At 47.6% G+C, this 22,383-nt stretch overlaps 1 protein-coding gene across 1 annotated transcript in view; it reads right to left on the reverse strand.

The window, feature by feature from the left end:
- The window catches only part of tecta (tectorin alpha), a 99,793-nt gene continuing 77,410 nt past the window's right edge, over window positions 1-22,383 (reverse strand). Inside the window, exons 15-23 of the mRNA XM_038779528.1 lie at window positions 15,577-15,857; window positions 14,201-14,311; window positions 11,404-11,600; window positions 9,901-10,064; window positions 8,463-8,711; window positions 7,858-8,020; window positions 2,657-2,747; window positions 690-809; window positions 1-403 (exon numbers count right to left, since the gene is read on the reverse strand). Of these exons, the coding sequence (XP_038635456.1) occupies window positions 303-403; window positions 690-809; window positions 2,657-2,747; window positions 7,858-8,020; window positions 8,463-8,711; window positions 9,901-10,064; window positions 11,404-11,600; window positions 14,201-14,311; window positions 15,577-15,857 (1,477 nt within the window). The 3' untranslated portion in view covers window positions 1-302. The remainder of the gene's footprint in view (window positions 404-689; window positions 810-2,656; window positions 2,748-7,857; window positions 8,021-8,462; window positions 8,712-9,900; window positions 10,065-11,403; window positions 11,601-14,200; window positions 14,312-15,576; window positions 15,858-22,383) is intronic.

Consider the following 22,383-nt stretch of genomic DNA (forward strand, 5'->3'; position numbering starts at 1 on the left):
TCAAATTACAAATTTTTTATTTTCAAGTTGCTACACTCAGCAAAAGACTGAAATCCTAAAACATTGAACAGTTTCAGTCTGTACCTCATGGTAAAAGAGCGAGTTTTCACTCAGAAAAATCCATGTAACAATCCTGACATAACTGGCCATTACTACAGCAGTAATACTCAATTCTTAAATAAAACAAAATAAGGTTAACCCCACATCAATTCCCCAACAGTACAAAAAGGATTGCTCCTTAAACTCTCGTGACTGCCACCATACTCCAGCTCCACAAAGCGATTCTTCCATCTTCACTCTTGCTACAGTTTTGGGTTTTGTGCGTTTATCAGTAACCAACCAAAGATCTGAGTAATCACCAGAAGCGTGGGTAGAAGGACTGGTTCACTGCAAGCATTTAAAGCTGCAGAAAGAGAGAGAGAGACAAAAATAGTTAAACTTCAGACAGCATAAAGAGTTAACTCTGAGATGTGGAACACAGCAGAGATTCTTCCGTGCATAGTGCAACTGGCCTGGGGCTGGTCACTGGTTATCAAATAGCCCATCATCAGTTAGGCTGCTGTCAGAGACCTCCAGCCACTCCTCCCAGTGCAGAAGACCCAAGATCTCCAGCTCACAGGTGCTGTGAGGCCAGTGACAGTGTTGTGACCAAACCTAAGTCAAGAATCAGTGATTTATTCACCCCGTACCTCGGCAATGTTTTCCATCCCAATGCAGGAATCCAGTGACACAGCTGCAAACTGCGTGTTCCACCTGACTGGTGCAAATCTGTTCACAGCCACCATTGTCGTCCTCACACCAATCAGCTGCTGCATAATAGACAGAGAAAGTCACAACCAGGACCATCACAGGGTGTCCTTAACATCTCATACGGCATCCATCAATGTTTTTACACCATAACTAGCCACCATGGAAAAGTACAGAATAATAATAATCTTTATTATTGTCACAAGTAGGCTTACGTTAACACTGCAATGAAGTTACTGTGAAAAACCCCTAGTCGCCACATTCCAGCGCCTGTTCGGGTGCACAGAGGCAGAATTCAGAATGTCCAAATCACCTAACAGCACGTCTTTTGGGACTTGTGGGAGGAAACTGGAGCACCCGGAGGAAACCCACTCAGACACACGGAGAATGTGCAGACTCTGCACAGACACAGTGACCCAAGCCAGGAATCGAACCTGGGATCCTGGTGCAGTGAAGCCACGGTGCTGACCACTATGCTACTGTGCTGACACATGATTTCCAGTGGCTCACAATACACACCAGAAATATGGAATTGTTCTTACTATGTTATTGAAGCACTAGACAGTTCTGCTGAAACCCTCATCCCATGACTTTATCTCTTGACTATCCTATTTGAATACTCCCCGAACTCCCATCTTTCACCCTCCATAAATCTCTGACCGATTTTGGTTTCCACTCAAGGTTTGCCTTGATTTTAAACATTTTATCTTTATTTTCCATTCGCTCCATGGTCCTTATCTCGAATCACCTCCAACCTGCAACTCTGTTAGATAGCTCTGTAATCTCCTCCAGCCATGTATCTCTGTTAGATATCTCTGTAAACTCCTCCAACCTGTAACTCAATTAGATATCTCTGTAAACTCCTCCAAACTGTAACTCTTAGATATTTGAGCTGCGTAGCTCCAAGTTTGCTGCCGTAAGCATCCCTGTGTTTTATCATTCCACTATTTCCAGTCTAAATAATAATCTCCAGAATTCCCTCTCTACACTTCTGTCTGTCTTTCTTTATTTAAGATGCTCCTTAAAACCCAGCTCTTTGGCCAAACCTTTACTTACAGCAGAAGCCTCTGTGCAATTTTTCTTTGATTGCAGTCCAGTTTAACTTTGGTTAATACACTACATGAATTCGAGTGTTGTACCTTCATGGGGGTGTGCACACTTCTCACATGGAGTAAAGTCCTCATCAAAAGATCTCCTTCCTCCATCAGCCAACCAGCACATGGGGTATTCCTTGTGGAGAATATCACGCGGCATCCTCGTGCACACGAGCCTGCCCTTTACATCAGCCTCTGTCTTAACATTAGATCAACTACATAAAAGGTGCATCAACAGCTGAAACTGTTTAGCTCAACTATTACTCTATGCGTCTGTTTTTCCTTGTCCCTGCCTCTGTCTGAGGAACATAGGATTTGGATGCAGGGGTTGACCATTCGGCCCTTCGAGCTTGCTCTGCAGTCATTAAGATCATAGCTGATTTGATCGGAGCCTCAAACTATACATTTCTGTCCGTGCCCAATAACCCTCGACTCCCTCATCTATCAGAAATCTAGCAAACTCGGCCGCCACTGCTTTCAGGGCAAGAAAAACCTGAGAAAGAAATTCTCCTCCTCTCCATCTTAAACTGTGTCCTCTCGTTCTGTCCCACATCTCCCTACATCCAGCCCCCTCAGGATTTATCTTTCTCAATACAATCACCACATATTCCTCTTCACTCCAATGAGTAAAGTTTTCTTCAGAAGGGAAACCCTTCATCCAAACAGACTTCTCTACCAGCTAACACTTTCTCTGTCTCAGTTTCTTCCCGTTGATTATCTCCTTTCTCGCTTTTATTCGCGGAGATGTCAACTTGTTGTGATAACGAGCTGGGTGCAGGAATTGTAAAACATGAGGGACCGACCGTGAAACTAACCTCTTCTCCTGATGGGTCCAACAGAGAGAATCTGTTCTTTTGCGAGTGGCCAGTTGTCATCGGAGAGCCTTCTGCTGTTAGCAGGACACGTCTACAGAGACAACACAAAGATTTAGTTAATGTGTCCATCAGCAGCAATACCAGCAGAAATCAGAGGTGTTTGTGTACCTATGTCTTCTCTTGTAGGGTTTCTTCAATTCTCTTACTCCCTGCCCCCTCCATCTGATTGGAAATATGTCTTTAAGATTTGGCTTTGGGGATTTCCACACCAGTTACATTATACAAGTTCTTATCAAAGTTACAAGTGTGTACATTCCTCACACAGGATTTTCACAGTTGGGATGACACAGAAGCTCTTTAAAAATGGCAGGATTCCCAATCCCATTCTAGGCTGCCTTGAAAGAGTGTGGGTTTGTCATTCGTCATTCCTGTCAACAGCCCGCATTCTGCACTCCCACCTGGCTGGTGCATTGTGTGGATAGACATGTCTAACTCTTCTGCAGTTTCATGAAGTCGGCCAGATTTTTAAAGAGTCGTGGTTCACGGCTCCTGGGAGAAGTTGTGAACCATAGTCTCCATTCTGGGACCTTTTGAAAAGTAATTTCCTCATGCCCGTGAACAAAGAACAGTCCAGCACAGGAACAACAAGCCCTTCGGCCCTCCAAGCCTGTGCCAAACATGATGCCTGTCTGAATTAAAACATTCTGCACTTCCACGGTCCAGATCCTCTATTCCCATACTATTCATGTATTTGTGAAGATGTCTAGTGAAAGTCGCTATTGTCCCTGCTTCCACCACCTCCACTGACAGCGAGTTCCAGGCACTCGCCACCCACTGTGTTAAAAAAAAAAAAAAAAAATTCCCTTGCACATCTCCACGAAACCTCCCCCTTGCACCTTAAACCTATGTCCCCTAGTAATTGACTTTGGAAGAAAAAGCTTCTGACTATCCACTCTGTCCATGCCACTCAATTTTGTAAACCTCTATCAGATTGTCCCTCAACTCTGTCGTTCCAGTGAAAATAATCTAAGTTTATCCAACTTCTTCTCATAGCGAATACCCTCCAGACCAGACGACATCCTGGTAAATCTCTCCTGCACCCTCTCCAAAGCATCCATATTTTTCTGGTAGTGTGGTGAACTGAATTGTACTTTGAATATTCCAAGTGTGGCCTAACTAAGATTCTGTACAGCTGCAACATGACTTGCCAATTTTTATACTCAATACCCTGACCAATGAAGGCAAGCATGCCGTATGCCTTCTTGACTACCTTCTCCACCAGCATTGCCATTTTCATTTACCTGTGGACCTGTACGCCCAGATCTCTCTGCCTATCAATTCTCTAAGAGTTCAGCCATTTACTGTATAATTCCCACCTGTATTAGACCTTTCAAAATCCATTACCTCACATTTGCCATCTCTCCGCGCAAGTCTCCAAACGATCTATATCCTGCTGTACCTTCTGACAACCCTCTTCACTATCCATAACTCGACCAACCTTTGTGTTGTCTGCAAACTTACTAATCAGACCAGCAACATTTTCCCCCAAATACCCCCAACGATGAACTACAAAGGTCCCAGCACTGATCCCTGTGGAACATTACTACTGTAGTCACAGCCCTCCAATCAGAAAAGCACCCTTCCATTTCTATGCTCTGTCTTCTATGACTGACCCAGTTCTGTATCCATCTTGCCAGCTCACCTCTGATCCTGTGTGACATTACCTTTTGCTCCAGTCTACTATGAGGGACCTTGTCAAAGGTTTTACTGAAGTCCATGTAGACAACATCCACTGCCCTACCTGCATCAATCATCTTTGTAACTTCCTCAAAAAACCCGATCAAGTTAGTGAGACACGACTTCCCCTTCACAAAACCATCCTGCTAAGTCCATTTGTTTCCAAATGTGAGTAAACCCTGTCTCGAATAATCCTCACCAATAATTTCCCTACCACTGACATAAGGCTTACCGGCCTGTAGTTCCCTGGATTATCCCTGCTACACTTCTTAAACAAAGGAACAATATTGGCTATTCTCCAGTCCTCTGGGATCTCACCTGTAGCCAATGAGGATACAAAGATTTCTGTCAAGGCCTCAGCAATTTCCACCCTTTGCTCTCTCCGTATTCTGGGGCAGATCCTATCAGGCCCTAGGGACTTATTTACCCTAATGTGTTTTAAGTCACCCAACAACTCTTCCTTTTTGATATCAACATGACGACTATCTACACACCCTTCCCAAGGCTCATCATCCACCAAGTCCTTCTCTTTGGTGAATACTGATGCAAAATACTCATTCAGTACCTCGTCCATTTACTCTGGCTCTACGGATAAATTCCCTCCCCTGTCCTTGAGTGGGCCAACCCTTTCCCTGGCTACCCACTTGCTCTTTACATGTGTATAAAATGTCTTGGGATTCTCCTTAATCCTATTTGCCAAGGACTTTTTATGTCCCCTTTTAGTCCTCCTAACTCCTTACTTAAGTTCCTTCCAACTTTCTTTATATTCTTCAAGGGCTTCGTCTGTTCTCTGCTTTCCGGACCTTATGCATGCTGCCTTTTTATTTTTGACTAGGCTCACAGTATCCCTCATTATCCAAGGTTCCTGAAACTTGCCATACTTATCCTTCATTCTCACAGGAAAGTGCCGGTCCTGAATTCCTATCAACTGACGTTTGAAAGACTCCCACATGTCAGACGTTGGCTTACTCTCAAACAGCCGTCCTAATTAAATTCTTCAGTTCCTGCCTAATATTGTCATAATTAGCCTTCCCCTAATTTAGCACCTACACCCTAGGACAATTCCTATCCTTATCCACAAGCACCTTAAAACTTATGGAATTATGGTCACTATTCCCGAAATGCTCCCCCACTGAAACTTCGATCACCTGGCCAGGCTCGTTCCCAATTCCGGGTCCAGTACAGCCCCATCCCTAGTTGGACTATTTACATATTGTTTCAGGAAACCCTCCTGGATTCGCCTTACAAACTCTGCCCCATCCACGCCCCTAGCACCAAGTGAGTCCCAGTCAATACTAGGGGGGTGACTGGGGCTTTTCACAGTAACTTTATTTGAAGCCTACTTGTGACAATAAGCGATTTTCATTTCATTTCAATATAGGGAAGTTAAAATCGCCCACCGCAACAACCCTGTTGCTTTTACATCTTTCCAAAATCTATCTGCTCCTCTATCTCCCACTGACTGTTGGGAGGCCTGTAGTAAACCCCCAACATTGTGACTGCACCCTTCCTATTCCTGACCTCTACCCATATTGCCTCTCTGTATGAAGGTGTCCTCCCGCAGTACAGCTGTGATATTCTCCTTAACCAGTAGCGCAACTCCCCCTCTCCCTTTACCTCCTCTATCCCGTCTGAAACAGCTAAATCCTGGAATGTTTAGCTGCCAATCCTGTCCCCTCAACCAGGTCTCTGTAATGGCAACAACATCATAGTTCCAAATACTAATCCAAGCTCTAAGTTCATCTGCCTTACCTGTTATACTTCTTATGTTGAAACAAATGCACTTCAGTCCATCAGTCCCACTGTGTTCAACAACATCTCCCTGCCTGCTCTTCCTCTCAATCTTCCTGGCCTTATTCACTAGTTCCCCCTCAGTTATTTCACCTGCTGACAACTCCTCTGGTTCCCACCATTTCCTGGATCAATTCACTGTATAGTGACAGTAGGATGTTTTTTAAAAAAATAATTCATAATTTTTTTTCACATAGGAAGTTATTTCATACAAGCCAATAACACAAAATACAAATTCTTGCAACCACTTAATGTTAACGAGGAGCAGCGTGTCCACCAGCCTGCTCTGCTTGTCCGTATCATGGTTGATCCAATTTTAACCTTAAAATCACATTCCTGTGTACCCCCAGTAATCTTTCAACTCCCTTGCTTAGCAAGAATCTATCTATTTCTGCCTTAAAGCGATTCAAAAACTTTCCCTCAGCCACCTTTTGAGGAAGAGAACTCCAAAGCCTCAAGCCCTTGAGAAAATAAATTCTCATCTCATCATGGGTGACCTTTTATTTTTATGATGTGGAGATGCCGGCGTTGGACTGGGGTGAACACAGTAAGAAGTCTTACAACACCAGGTTAAACATCATGTGCACCTGAGGAAGGAGCTGTGCTCCGAAAGCTACTGAATCGAAACAAACCTGTTGGACTTTAACCTGGTGCAAGTCTTCTTACTTTTATTTTTAAACAGGTGTTTCAACAAGTATGAATAAGGAGGTTTGGCTAAGAGCTCCGACAACCATTCAAAAACTGAAACACTTACCCCCAGAGGAAACATTGTGTGATTGACAGCTCCACCTCTGCTGTCAATTCCAAAATGTTTGTTTACACAACACTGAGTTTGTGATTTTTGTGATTGATTTGAATGATCGTCACTAATTGGCTTGTAGGGAAATAACTCTAGTATGTTCTCAAAGGGCAGCACGGTGGCCTAGTGGTTAGCACAACCGCCTCACGGCGCTGAGGTCCCAGGTTCGATCCCGGCTCCGGGTCACTGTCCGTGTGAAGTTTGCACATTCTCCCCGTGTCTGCGTGGGTTTCGCCCCCACAACCCAAAAATGTGCAGAGTAGGTGGATTGGCCATGCTAAATTGCCCCTTAATTGGAAAAAATAATTGGCTAATCTAAATTTTAAAAAAAATAGTATGTTCTCAAAAAAGTAATGAATAGATTACTTTCTAAAGCTTTTTTAAAACACTATTGTCACTGTGAGGTTCATTAATCCATGATACACTCCGATATAGAGCCAGGGACATGGAAGTGCCAAAGCTTAGTAGCAGAAGGGATGGTTGGGGCAGGGGGAGTGTTTCGAGGGTTAGGGTGAGGGGGTGTGAAGGTGGAGAGTCTTTTTCTTTAACTTTAACGGACAAAAGTCCCACTGCACCGTGCTGCCTCTAAACTTTCTGGGACTACGGCATTTCCTTGTGAGGCAGATGGGCTAGGCTGGAACTGTCCTCGATGAGAATCACTATCATCATGTTTTAGCTGTTTGATGGTTTTCTGAAAGGATCCCAATTTGACTCATCTCATAATGTAGAATTCACAACTGCACTGAAATATTGCTCAGAATGAATCCAGCTGCAGGAGTGGGGCAATGTGGACCGAGTGGGTTCCCTTTCAAAAAGGACAACACATTCTCCAGAACAGAGGGGGGCAGGGAGACAGGTGGTTGCCACTACTCACAACTCTGCAGTTATTTATATCGGAGTCACACAGCGTCACATCGCAGTGGAGATGGACCTCATCGTAATCACCAATAAACTTGAAAACAACAATGTGGAAGCGGCAGGTGAGAGACACTCCATTCTCCTCCATCTCAATGGTGCTGTCTTTGGAGTTTGGGCACCTGGTTATAGGAAAGAAAACAGAGAGGCCATCAGGGTCAGTGTGGGTAACCGGTCACCCTCCCCCTACCCAGGGGCTGGAATCTGCCATTTCCCCCCACCACCCCCTCTTCTGGGAAGTTTGCTGGGGGGAGATGTCTCAAAATGATTAGAAAAAAAACAGTAAAATATCAAAGCCAGATTTAGAGAAACAGAGGAGGAGAGTGTCCTGAAGATGGGAGGGGTAAAGTGGGTATGTCCTGGGGTGAGAGTATCCGAGTGGGGGCTCTTTCTCTCTCTCTGGAATGGTATTTGATTCAGAGGAGAAAAGGGAGCCAGTTTGCCCAGAATCAGTTTGAGTTGCAGTGAAGGAATCCAATGAATAAGGATTCTGCCCAATCACAGGGCGAAGGATCTGGACCCATCGCTTCTTTTATTATCTCTTTGGAAAGATTTCATACAAACCCATGTTCTATTATCACATAACGTAGTCGGTCCTTGGGATCCCGGGATGGAGTTGCCCAACAACGATTAATAATCAGAATGAGCTGTGTAGAATCTGCTCCCTCGACAAACACTCCAATGTACAGGACATCCCGGGTGGTGAGTGTCACCTCGCCCTCTCGATATGGAAACTTGTATGACGAGTTTTTGTAAAGAGCCATTTTCGTAATGAAACTACCTTCTTTGGTGGGAAGAGTGAGGTTGACAACACTGAAATATACAGCAATGGTAGTTAATATTAACGAGTGAAAAAAAACTGGTAAATTCTACACATCCTGACCACCTTTTGTTGACAAGTCAAAGTACAGGCACCCAACTGATATCCTGTCTGACCTCTCACTCGGCAGCTGCAGAGTATCCGGAATAAAAATAGCAAAACAATGGCAGCTTCTGAAAGGTTGTCAACTTGTTTCCACAGATGCTGCCTGAACTACTGGCTATTTTCAGCTCATTGATATTTCACTATTTACCCTCTGAGAGGAAGGTGTATGTGTGCCATTAATTCCAATGTAACCCAATACAATTCAAATGCCATTTATAAATAAAGTTAACAAAACAGGTTACTTGCTTAGCTTTGCACAGACTTTTGGAGTGATTTCCTTTCAAGGGCAGATCTGTTTAACCTTTCATCAATTGGCAAAACTGCTGTTCATCTTAAAAACCTATAACAGGCAGTGGTTAGCACTGCTGCCTCATGGTGCAGAGGACCCGGGTTTGATCCCGGCCCCGGGTCACAGTCTGTGTGGAGTTTGCACATTCTCCCAGTGTCTACGTGGGTCTCACCCCCACAACACAAAAATATGTGTAGGGTAGGTAGAATAGCCATGCTAAATTGCCCCTTAATTGGAAAAAAAGGAAGAATTGGGTATTCTAATTGTATTTTTAAAAACCTATAACAGACTGCAAAACTACAGACAGACCTGGCTCCTCCCATTAATTACATTATCTGTATCCCACTAACTTCCATAATCTGCTTAGCTAGGACTAAACACTACTCCCTCATAAGTTATCTACATTCCAGGGAATCTCCAGCAATCAAAACACAATTTCATTCGCCCTTTATCTATAACGAAGTGGTTAAAATCAATTATTACCTCACCTTTTATGACTCTTTAATTACAACTTTAGCAGACATATTGCCTCTATGTGTTGTAAACCAAGGTTTTTAATAACATTACTGCCACATAATATAAAATATCACAATTTCTCCACTCATCACACTTCCCACCTATTTTTGTGTCGTCTGCAAACGTGGCAATCATTTATATTTATTGTAAATAATTGCAGCTCCAGACTGATCTCTGTGGCACTCCAGTATTTACAGGTTGTCATCCCGAAAATTCACTCTTGCCCCAAATACAGTATCTAGAAGTTTAACCCAGAGGTTTAACCCACTCACCTCAGCATCGGCCTCACAACAGTTTCAAGTGAAACTTTCAGGTCAAGTTCGTAAGCACAGGAGAATTCAACATTAATGACTCTATCACGAGTAATGACACTGCCTGTATTGTTCAGACTTTCAATCCAGACGGTGTTTATATACATGACGTGTGTCTCATTTGTCTGTGGAGAAAAGGATTGCTGTTACCTGGAGATACTGAACAGGGTAATCTACACCGGCTTATCTCTGGCAGATCAAACATACCACACGCTTTAACTCAATGTCACAACCCTGTCTATTCGGGATGGTGTCTGAATGTGACATCCACTCTCTGTACTGTTTTTACATTTTACTCTGAGATCTCACAGGATTAACCACGGCTCCAGTTCAGGCTATTGTGGCATGCTAATTGTCATCTATCAGCGGGTATGTGAGGAGAGCCCAGGGATGACCTAGCTCCACCAGCTGCCCTGTACTTTGTACCTGAGATTGAACTCTGGGCCAGGAAGTGAGACCTTCTTTATTCAGCAGATCCCATTCTTCCTCCAAGTGAACATCTTGGCATAACTCAAATTACTCCCTCAGTCCCCAACACAATCCACAGCTTCTTGATGACCAATTTCCTCAGTCTCTGCTTGCCAGAGCACCCTGTCCCCCTCCCTAGAGCACCCTGTGCCCCTCCCCAGAGCACCCTGTGCCCCTCCCCAGAGCACCCTGTGCCCCTCCCCAGAGCACCCTGTGCCCCTCCCCAGAGCACCCTGTGCCCCTCCCCAGAGCACCCTGTGCCCCTCCCCAGAGCACCCTGTGCCCCTCCCCAGAGCACCCTGTCCCCCTCCCCAGAGCACCCTGTCCCCTCCCCAGAGCACCCTGTCCCCCTCCCCAGAGCACCCTGTCCCCCTCCCCAGAGCACCATGTGCCCCTCTCGAGCTCAGATTGCCTTTCAACAGCCCTGTTCATCTTCTATCTTGCCTCAGCTTCCAACAAGGGTAAAGAGGCAATAAAGCATTTAGGTCTTTACAGAGTAAACATTGTGATTTGGGAAAACAATTGACAAAATACTGGAACACTAATCATTGGAACTTAGAAAATAGGAGCATACGGCTCTGAGGACCCGGGTTCAAATCCTGACCCTGGATCACTGTCCGTGTGGAGTTTGCACATTCTCCCCGTGTCTGCGTGGGTTTCACCCCCACAACCCAAAGATGTGCAGGATAGGTAGATTGGCCATGCTAAATTGCCCCTTAATTGGAAAAAATAATTGGGTACTCTAAATTAAAAAAAAAAAGAAAATAGGAGCAGGAGGAGGCAATTCGGCCCATCAGCCTGAACTGCCATTCATTATGATCATGGCTGATTATCCAACTCCTTCCCTCTGTTCCCTCCTTCCCCCCATTTCCTTCGCTCCCTTTAGTCTCAAGAGCTATATCCAATTCTTTCTTGAAAACATACAATATTTTGGTATCAACTGCTGATAACACTTGTTCAGAGTTTGCTGATGTACTGGAGAGGCGAAACATTCACCTTCACAATATTGCCACAGTTGCGATTGGTGTTATTGATGTGAAATGCAATAAAATCATCTCCCTCTGACCCCGCACAGCGAAAATCATTAATGCGGACATCTTCACGCTCAAAACCCAGTTGGTAAAGTCGGCATTTGGAAATATAAACTTCCATCTGAGAATATTTACACACCACATCTGCCTGGACAATATCATCTGAAGGAATAGAAAAAAAAAAGGATTGAATGGAGACTGGCTGAATGTCGATTCAAGGAGCAAACTTAACAGGTGGACCAATCAACATTCAGCACCATAAGACTGAAAATCCTACCTGTGCACTTTGAATCCCCCAAAATCAACATGCTGGAGGTTACCATGGATCAGAAACTGAACTGGACTAGTCATAATAATACTGCAACTACCAGGGCAGGTCAAAGGTGAAGAATCCTACAGCGAGTAATTCATCCACCATGTACAAGGCACAAGTAATGGAATATTCTCCACTTGCCTGGGTGAGTGCAGCCCCAACAACACTCAAGAAGCTCGACACCATCCAGGACAAAGCAGCCCCGCTTGATTGCTCCCCCTACCACAAACATTCAAACCCTCCACCACCGACGCACAGTGGCAGCCGTGTGTACCATCTACAAGATGCACTGCAGGAACGGTGGCATTGTGGATAGCACAATCGCTTCACAGCTCCAGGGTCCCAGGTTCGATTCCGGCTTGGGTCACTGTCTGTGCGGAGTCTGCACATCCTCCCCGTGTGTGCGTGGGTTTCCTCCGGGTGCTCCGGTTTCCTCCCACAGTCCAAAGATGTGCAGGCTAGGTGGATTGGCCATGCTAAATTGCCCTTAGTGTCCAAAATTACCCTTAGTGTTGGGTGGGGTTACTGGGTTATGGGGATAGGGTGGAGGTGTTAACCTTGGGTAGGGTGCTCTTTCCAAGAGTCGGTGCAGACTCGATGGGCTGAATGCCCTCCTTCTGCACTGTAAATTCTATGATCTATGAACTCACCAAGGCTCCTTCGGCAGCACTTTCCAAACCCACGACCACTACCATCCTGAAGGACAAGGGCAGCAGATACCTGGGAACCCCACCACCTGGAGGTTCCCCTCCAAGTCACTCACCACCCTGACTTGGAAATATATCCCCGCTCCTTCACTGTCGCTGGGGCAATGTCCTGGAACTCCCTCCCTAACAGCACAGTGGGTGGACCAACACGTCAGGGACTGCAGCGGTTCAGGAAGGCAGCTCACCACCACCTTCTGAAGGGCAAATAGGGATGGGCAATAAATGCTGTCCTATCCAGCATCCCGTAAATGAAAACACGCAAAGAAAAAATAATTTTTAAGGATTACACACAAAAGCAGAAGGTTTTTCTGGTGTCTGATAATTCCTACTAACTTCTCGGAGTTTTTCTGGTTATTTACCCCATTTTGTGTTTTTGAGACCTTGTTGCCCTTTACCAAGAATCAATAAACTGTTTCAAGAATATTCTTTCATGTGAAAATCCTAAAAACATGATATTCCCTTTCCAGCCTACCGAACAGGCGCCGGAATGTGGCGACTAGGGGCTTTTCAGAGTAACTTCATTGAAGCCTACTTGTGACAATAAGTGATTATATATTATATTATTAAATGCAACATTTTGCTTCTAATGGATGAACAGTTTTGACTTTCTGGATCAGCCACATTCTCATTTATTTTTAATGGTAGGTCCCGCCCCACACACAAGGTCCAAGATCTGAAGTTTAGCTGTTAGTTTTATTCCTTAATTTGAGGCCACGGCTGAAGCTTTGGGTAGAAGGTCTGAATAGACAATTCGTGTTATTGATGATGACCAGCAGATCGTTTTCAACTCTGCAGAAATCTGTACTCAAGAGACCTTGAGTTGAATTTAGGTTTTTTTAAAAATAAATTTAGAGTACCCAATTATTTTTTTCCAATTAAGGGGCAATTTTGCGTGGCCAATCCACCTACCCTGCACATCTTTGGGTTGTGGGGGCTAAACCCACGCAGACACGGGGAGAATGTGCAAACTCCACACGGACAGTAACCCAGGGCCAGGATTGAACCTGGGACCTTGGTGCTGTGAGGCAGCAGTGCTAACCACTGCGCCACCGAGCTACCCACTGAATTTAGGCTTTTGGAGCAAGAAACAGAATTCGGTGTTTCTGAATCCTGAAGCTGCCCACAGGGGGCAGACAGACAGCCTTTGGCCTTTTGACCAGGGTCCCCTTTAATTTGTATAAGGACAGTTTCACTGTTAAATTAAGGGCAGCAGGGGGATTAATGAAACTGGAGAGCCAATCAAAGACCTTCCAGTTTTAGAAAGGAAATGAAATGAAAATCGCTTATTGTCACAAGTAGGTTTCAAATGAAGTTACTGTGAAAAGCCCCTAGTCGCCACATTCCGGCGCCTGTTCAGGGAGGCTGGTACGGGAAGATCTGCAATAAAGTCTGAGCAGCTGAGATTACACCACAAAATGAAGTTGCTCCATCACCAACTCTGCAGAGAGCTGGCGTGGACACAAGGGGCCGTCCTTCGATGCTCTAACCTGTTCTCGAGCTGCATTGGTCCAATCTGAAAATTCCAGCTAATTCACCGCTTCCACAGCTCATCCTCACAGGTGTGAATGAGGCTGTTGAAGATGTGGCAGTTGATAAGGAAGGTTTCAGAAGCACAAGGAAATTCAGGGAAACAGCTCCTACCTGAACATCCTTGCTCAATTTTCCTACACCATTCCTATCCAGGCAAAGAAATTCACCTGCTGGGTGTTTAGTTTATGTATCCAGTGTTTCTGCACATTTACCACTGTCTGGACTTGGCTCCTTGGGACAACCACACAGATCTCCATTACCCTGTCGGCATAAACTGTAGTTGGTGCAAATGCCTCCGGCACATGGGTCATCAATCAATTCTGCTAAAAGCAAACAGACACAAATGATTAACCCTTCAACTCAGCAACCACCAGAAACATTCTCCAATGATAAACACCCAAACAGATCCAATGATAAACATGTAGGTGTTTGTGGAAAGCATTGCAATCACTAGACAATTACATCTGCAGCTACAGCATCTTCATCTCAGAACTGTTGAGCTCGGTTCCGAAATGCAGCAATTGTAGGTCATTAGGGAGGGGGAGTTTCCAGAACACTTTGTTTGAGGAGGTAGTCACACCACGTTACCTAGAACTTGAGAGTGGGTCAATAATCAGGAATAGAAAGGTGTAACTGATTCGGGCAGGTTAGGGGATCCAGCAGGAGGTGATGGAGGAAACCTGGTTCTTGACTTTGACCAACAGGTTTGAGGTGCTTGCTACCTGTGTGGATGAGAACAAGGATTACAGCGGTGATTGGGCCATAGCACCATGGTGTGTTAGGTCCTGCAGGATACATACTGAGCTCTGCAATTGTAACTAGGCTGAAGATGGAACTTGGAGCAGGTGAAGGGAGGATTGAACAGATAGAAACCAACATCATCGGCTGAACCAAGAGTTCTACTGAGAAATGTTGAGGAACTGGGTGAAAATTAAAAAGCAGAACTTCAAAGAACCTCAAATCTCTGGATTGTTCCCTAAACTACATACCAACAGACATAGGTTCCAACATATTAGAGAGTTCAACATGTGGTTCAAAGAATGATGTGGGAAGACGTGATTTCAATTCAGCTATTTCTGAAAAGAGACATGTCAAAACTTTTAATCTTGCACTCATCAGAACACTTTGCAAGAATAACAACAATTAATACTGTATGTGAAGTGCTGATTGGTTGCCAAGTGGACTCAGTTATTGGGAATGCTAGAATCTATTATTAAGAAAGTTAAGAATTACGCTGAGAAACAATGTAGCCGGTCAGGCAAACTCGCATTGCGGCACATTGTGTGTACTGGAAGCTACAGATATTCCAGAACAAACGTGTACAGGTCACCTCCACCTTCTCAAGGCCAATTAGGGATGGGCAATAAATGTGACTTTGCCAGCAACTCTCTTGAAAGAATAAAACTTTACAGAAGTATCAACACCACATGAGCCAATGACAGCTCAATGAGCCAATCCTGAATCTTAACTCAAGGATTGTTCAGAGGCCTGTACCCTGACCCAAGCGGGAGCTCGACCCCATTCCAGGGAACATCAAAAACCCCCACCACAAAGCCTGGGCTCCAATTTGTTACTAGCTGCTTCTTACAGCAGTTTTCCTGGCGAATCCACTCAGTGCTCAGGATCCCTCTGGAACGACAGGCTTCCCCATACGCTGCCAGTGAACTGCAGATTTGAGATCTCTCATCCCAATAGCAAGTATCCAATCCACAGGATTTGTAAAACGGAATGGGGTCGATGAATCCATAACAGGGCTGGAAGAAACCCTTCATTTCAGTGAGTTTCAAACATCTTCCTTCATTCTGTAGCTGAATAATGTTCTGATTATCACAGGTGAGTGATAATGCAGTGTATTGATCTTCATCACAGCTGTGGGATAGAAGGAGTCTGTCAGTATCTTCAGAAAATAAATAAGACATTGGATTTGCTTCATAAAACCTTAATCACTAATACTGGTGGGAGTGTCAGAATAGTAAAAACAGCTGTGAGAGATCTGGAGAAGCCAGTATGGATAGAATGGTGTGAAAAACCACAGAGATTTGTAGACGAAGATAAGAATTTTGATATCAATAATAATAATCTTTATTAGTGTCACAAATAGGCTTACACTAACACTGCAATGACGTTACTGTGAAAATCCCCTAGTTGCCACATTCCGGCTCCTGTTCAGGTACACAGAGGGAGAATTCAGAATGTCCAATTGACCTAATTAGCACATCTTTCGGGACTTGTGGGAGGAAAGCGGAGCATCCGGAGGAATCCCATACAGACGCAGGGAGAACATGTAGACTCGGCACAGACAGTGTCCCAAGCCAGGATTCGAACCTGGGATCTTGGCGCTGTGAAGCAACAGTGCTAACCACAATGTGCTGTGGTGCGGAGCCAATGGCAGACTGCGTAATAGAACTATAACTTTGTACAGAAGAGGACTAGTTAGAATTTATTCCTGGATGAACCAGGGAGGTTGAGCTATTATTACACAAGATTAACATTGATTGGGATTGGGAGTAATATATTAGGATGGATGGAGGATTGGTAAAAATGCGAAACACAATGTCAGGCTAAACAGGTAACTTTCAGGTTGATTGGATGTAACTAGTGTCGGGAACAAGTCGAATCAATCCTTACATTTCAGTTATCGACAATCGATTGCAATAGTTTACATCATACATCAAAGTTTGTTGATGATATAAAGCTAGGTCGAAAATGAAGTGAAATTATCCACTTTGATAGGGAGAGTGGAAAAACAGAATATTTTTTATAAGGTAAGAAACTAGTCAGAGTTGTTGAGTGGTTTGGATGTTAAGATAAATAAATTACAGAAAGTTAACTTGTAGGATGCTGACACATCAAGGAAATAGCATGGATGCCAGTGTAATCGAGTACCTCTGCTCCAGAGCACTCACTCATGAATCTGGACATTGAGGGAATTGTGGGGAATGAGGGAAGAGGTGCTGTTCTGATCCTTTACAAAATCTCAAGCAGTCCAAAGAGGGAATGAGAGACAGCGAGATCGGAGAGCCGAGAGCTGAGGTATTAGTTAGTTGAAATTATACATTGGTTGGTAGGTTTTACAGTTTTTCTCTGAAAGACTGTAGTTTAAGTTGGGTCTGGGAGATGCAACACTGCATTGTTTTATAGTTTAACTTGTTTAACTAATTATTACTGTATAATGACAAATAATTGTTGAATGATATTTCAAAATGTGAAACTCTAATTTGTTAAATAAATACCATTGAGATGGCCGGTCCTGCAATGGGTCAGTGCAGCTGCAGCATGTGGGAGCTGGTGGACACCAGTGCAGCTGCAGCATGTGGGAGCTGGTGGACACCAGTGCAGCTGCAGCATGTGGGAGCTGGTGGACACCAGTGCAGCTGCAGCATGTGGGAGCTGGTGGACACCAGTGCAGCTGCAGCATGTGGGAGCTGGTGGACACCAGTGCAGCTGCAGCATGTGGGAGCTGGTGGACACCAGTGCAGCTGCAGCATGTGGGAGCTGGTGGACACCAGTGCAGCTGCAGCATGTGGGAGCTGGTGGACACCAGTGCAGCTGCAGCATGTGGGAGCTGGTGGACACCAGTGCAGCTGCAGCATGTGGGAGCTGGTGGACACCAGTGCAGCTGCAGCATGTGGGAGCTGGTGGACACCAGTGCAGCTGCAGCATGTGGGAGCTGGTGGACACCAGTGCAGCTGCAGCATGTGGGAGCTGGTGGACACCAGTGCAGCTGCAGCATGTGGGAGCTGGTGGACACCAGTGTGATCCTGTGTGATCCAGAGCAACCACATCTGTAGTTAAGGAACTTCAGCTCAGAGTTGATGAGCTGGAGTCTGGAGCTTCCGACCCTGCAATGCATCAGTGTGGAAGAAGGTTATCCAGTCATTTTGTTTCAGGGGTAGTCACCCCTGGGGTTAAGCGCTTCACATTTGCGAACACAACTACTTTCAGTGTGTAAAATTGTGAGGAAACGTTACTGCCCCACAGGCGTAGTAACACTGACCAATGGGAATATTTTATGTTAAAACAAACTCTAATTTAAACTCAGAATTAGACAGATTCATAACACATTAGCTTTACAGTTAACATATATAACAGTTCTTGGGCTTCTGGTTGCGGTGATGGGGAGCTAAGCCGCACGTTCGGCAGCTCCCGCTATCAAAGGACTTTCGGGCCTGTTTTAGGGCCCCAAATGGCGCTGTTTCGACGATTCCCGGTGGGGGAAGGTGTTTGGAGGAACATTCCCCGAAATTTATGGTGCGTACCCGGAGTTGGGCAAAGGAAAAGGCTGCAGCAGCTCCCCAGGAAAAGCGGGGGAAGGAGGACAGAATGGCAGCCGGCGGAGCACCCGAGGACTGGTGGAAGTGGGCGCAGGAGCAGCAAGCTGCTCTGCTGCGCTGTTTTACGGAGCTGAAGGCTGAGTTGCTGGACTCCCGTCGTACGTGACCACGATGCTGAGCTTGTTGATGGGAGCGGGGTCCTTCCAGTTGCCCCTGGAGCTTGAGGGAGCGCACAGAGTGCTGGCCAGGAGGCCTAAGGCAAATGAACCCCCGCGGGCGGTGCTGGTGCGGTTCCATCGGTTCAGTGACCGGGAGTGTGTGCTGCGCTGGGCCAAGAAGGAGAGGAGCAGCAAGTGGGAGAATTCAGTAGTGCGAATCTACCAGGACTGGAGTGCGGAGGTGGCTAAGCGGCGGGCCGGGTTCAACCGGACGAAGGCAGTGCTTCATGCTAAGCAGGTCAAATTTGGAATGCTGCAGCCTGCGCGCCTGTGGGTGACATATAAGGACCGGCACTACTACTTCGAGTCCCCGGAGGAGGCGTGGGCCTTTGTACAGGCGGAGAAGCTGGACTCGAACTAGGGTCTGGGGGCTGCGGGGTCCGGTGCACTACGGTCGTTGCTGTTTTTGCTGTTGCTGTTTTTGTAATTTTGACATGTGTTTTTTATGCTGGTTCTTGCTCTGTTTCCGGGTGGTTCTGTCGGGTATGGTTTTGTGTTATGTGGGGAATGTTGGGGGCTTGTTTTTTCTTCTGTACGGGGCTGGGGGATGGGGTGGAGCTGGAATTTGGGGAGCTGCGTCAGAAGGGTGGGGTGGGGCAGTGTGAAAGCGCGGGCTTTCCTCTGGTCTCCCGCGCTGCGGGGCAGGGGGGGCGGAGCTGGCGATGGGGGCGTGGCCTCTACTGTTTTTTTCCCGCGCTGAAGCGGTGCCAAGGGGGTGTGGCAGGAGGGGGGGGTGACTCCATGTCGGGAGGGGCCGGGTTTTAGCGGGAGTTGCCGGGGTCAGCAGAAGTCAGCTGACTCACGGAAGTACCATGGAGGGTGCGTCGCAGCTAGGAGGGGTCCTAGCCTCTGTGGGGGGGGGGGGGGGGGGGGATACCGGGTTGCTGCTGGAATGGCCAGGAAGGAGCCGATGGGGGCCGGAGGAGAGGCGTTATTGTCATGGGGAACGGGTCGGGCGGGGTGTGCTGGCCTGGGGCGAGCAGTCAATGAGCTATGGCTAGTCGGCGGGGGAGGGGGGCGGGGTGCCCTCTGATCCGGCTGATTACCTGGAACGTGAGGGGGCTGAATGGGCCGGTTAAGCAGGCTCGAGTATTTTCTCATTTGAAAGGGCTGAAGGCGGACATGGCTATGCTCCAGGAGACCCACTTGAAGGTGGCGGACCAGGTTCGTCTGAGGAAGGGGCAGGTTTTCCACTCAGGATTAGACGCGAAGAACCGGGGGTGGCGATTCTGGTGGGGAAGAGGGTGGCGTTCGAGGCGTCTGAGGTGGTGGCGGACAAGGAGGGCAGGTTTGTTATGGTGAAGGGTAGGTTGCAGGGAGAGAAGGTGGTGCTGGTAAACGTATATGCCCCGAATTGGGATGATGCTGGCTTCATGAGGCGATTGTTGGGCCGCATCCCGGACCTGGAGGCAGGGGGCCTGATCATGGGGGGAGACTTTAACACAGTGCTGGATCCCACACTGGACCGGTCCAGTTCAAGGACGGGTAGGAGGCCAGCGGCGGCCAAGGTGCTGAGGAGATACATGGACCAGATGGGAGGAGTGGATCCCTGGACGTTTGGGAGGCCGAGAGCGTGGGAGTATTCCTTTTTCTCTCACGTCCATAGGGTTTACTCCCGAATAAATTTTTTCGTCCTGAGCAGGGGATTGATCCCGAGGGTGGAGGATGCCGAGTATTCGGCCATAGCGATTTCAGACCATGCTCCACATTGGGTTGATCTGGAGATGGGGGAGGCGCGGGACCAGCGCCCGCTCTGGCGTCTGGACGTGGGGTTGCTGGCTGATGAGGAGGTGTGTAGGAGGGTCCGGGGAAGTATTGAGGGGTACCTTGAGGCCAACGATACGGGGAGATCCGGGTGGGGATGGTCTGGGAGGCTCTGAAGGCAGTGATCCGGGGAGAGCTGATTTCCATCTGGGCCCATAGGGAAAGGAGGGAGAGGAGGGAGAGACTGGTGGGGGAGCTCCTAGATGTGGATAGGAGGTACGCGGAGGCACCGGAGGAGGGGCTGTTGGGGGAACGGCGTAGTTTGCAGGCCAAGTTCGACTTGCTGACCACCAGAAAGGCGGCGACAGAGTGGAGGAGGGCGCAAGGCGCGGTTTATGAGTGTGGGGAGAAGGCGAGCAGGATGTTGGCGCATCAGCTCCGTAGGCGGGATGCGGCTAGGGAAATTGGTGGAGTAACGGATAAGGGTGGGAATGTGGTGCGGAAGGGGGCAGAGGTGAACGGGGTCTTTAGGGACTTCTACGAGGAACTGTACCGGTCGGAGCCACCGGTGGGGGGGGGGGGGGGGGGGGGGGATGGAGAGCTTCATGAACAGGCTACGTTTCCCAAAGGTGCAGGAGGAGCTGGTGGAGGGGCTGGGGGCGCCGATAGAGTTTGAGGAGCTAGTCGGGGGATTGGTCAAATGCAGTCAGGTAAGGCCCCGGGGCCGGACGGGTTCCCGGTGGAATTTTATAAAAAGTATGCGGACCTGGTGGGCCCCCTGTTGGTGCGAGTCTTCAATGAGGCAAGGGAGGGGGGGGCTTTGCCCCCGACGATGTCATGGGCGCTGATTTCTTTGATCCTGAAGCGGGATAAGGACCCCTTGCAGTGTGGATCATACAGGCCAATCTCGCTCCTCAATGTGGACGCTAAGTTGCTGGCGAAGATCCTGGCCACCAGGATAGAGGACTGTGTGCCAGGGGTGATACATGAGAATCAGACAGGATTTGTTAAGGGAAGACAGCTTATCACGAATGTGCGGAGATTGCTAAATGTTATCATGATGCCGGCGGTGGAGGGGGAGGCGGAGATAGTGGTGGCGCTGGATGCAGAGAAGGCGTTTGATAGAGTTGAGTGGGGGTACCTGTGGGAGGTGCTGGAGCGGTTTGGATTTGGGGAGGGGTTCATCAAATGGGTGAGGTTGCTTTATGAGGCCCCGATGGTGAGTGTAGTTACCAATGGAAGGAGATCGGAGTACTTCAGGCTCTACCGTGGGACCAGGCAGGGGTGCCCCCTGTCCCCCTTGTTTTTTGCACTGGCGATTGAACCTCTGGCTTTGGCGTTGAGGGAGTCGGGGAGGTGGAGGGGTCTGGTGCGGGGTGGGGAGGAACACCGGGTATCGCTGTATGTGAACGACCTGCTGCTGTATGTGGCGGACCCAGAGGGGGGAATGCCGGGGGTGATGGAGCTGTTGGCTGAGTTTGGGGGCTTCTCGGGCTACAAGCTGAATCTGGGCAAGGGCGAGGTATTTGTAGTGCACCCGGGTGATCAGGAGGAGGGAATTGGGAGGCTCCCTTTCAGGAGGGCAGTGAAGAGTTTTAGGTACCTGGGGGTGCAGGTGGCCAGGAGTTGGGGGACTCTCACAAGCTTAATTTTACCAGGCTGGTGGAGCAGATGGAGGAGGAATTTAAAAGGTGGGACATGGTGCCGCTATCGTTGGCGGGTAGAGTACAGTCTGTCAAAGTGACGGTGCTCCCGAGGTTCTTGTTCCTTTTTCAGTGTTGGCCCATCTTTATCCCTTGGGCCTTTTTTAGGAGGGTGACTAGCAGCATCATGAGCTTTGTTTGGGCGCATGGGACCCCGAGGGTGAAGAGGGTCTTCTTGGAGCAGGGTAGAGATGGGGGGGGGCTGGCGCTACCCAATCTCTCGGGGTATTATTGGGTGGCCAATGTGTCGATGGTGCGCAAGTGGGTGATGGAGGGGGAGGGGGTAGCATGGAAACGGATGGAGAGGGCGTCCTGTGGAGATACAAGCCTGGGGGCCCTGGTAACGGCACCGTGGCCGCTCCCTCCTACGAGGTATACCACGAGTCCGGTGGTGGCGGCTACCCTCAAGATTTGGGGCAGTGGAGGCGACATAGGGGGGAAGTGGGGGGCTCGATGGAGGCTCCGCTAAGGGGGAACCATAGGTTCGTCCTGGGGA

The sequence above is a fragment of the Scyliorhinus canicula genome, chromosome 19 (genome assembly GCF_902713615.1).
Source record: "Scyliorhinus canicula chromosome 19, sScyCan1.1, whole genome shotgun sequence".
NCBI lineage: Eukaryota > Metazoa > Chordata > Chondrichthyes > Carcharhiniformes > Scyliorhinidae > Scyliorhinus > Scyliorhinus canicula.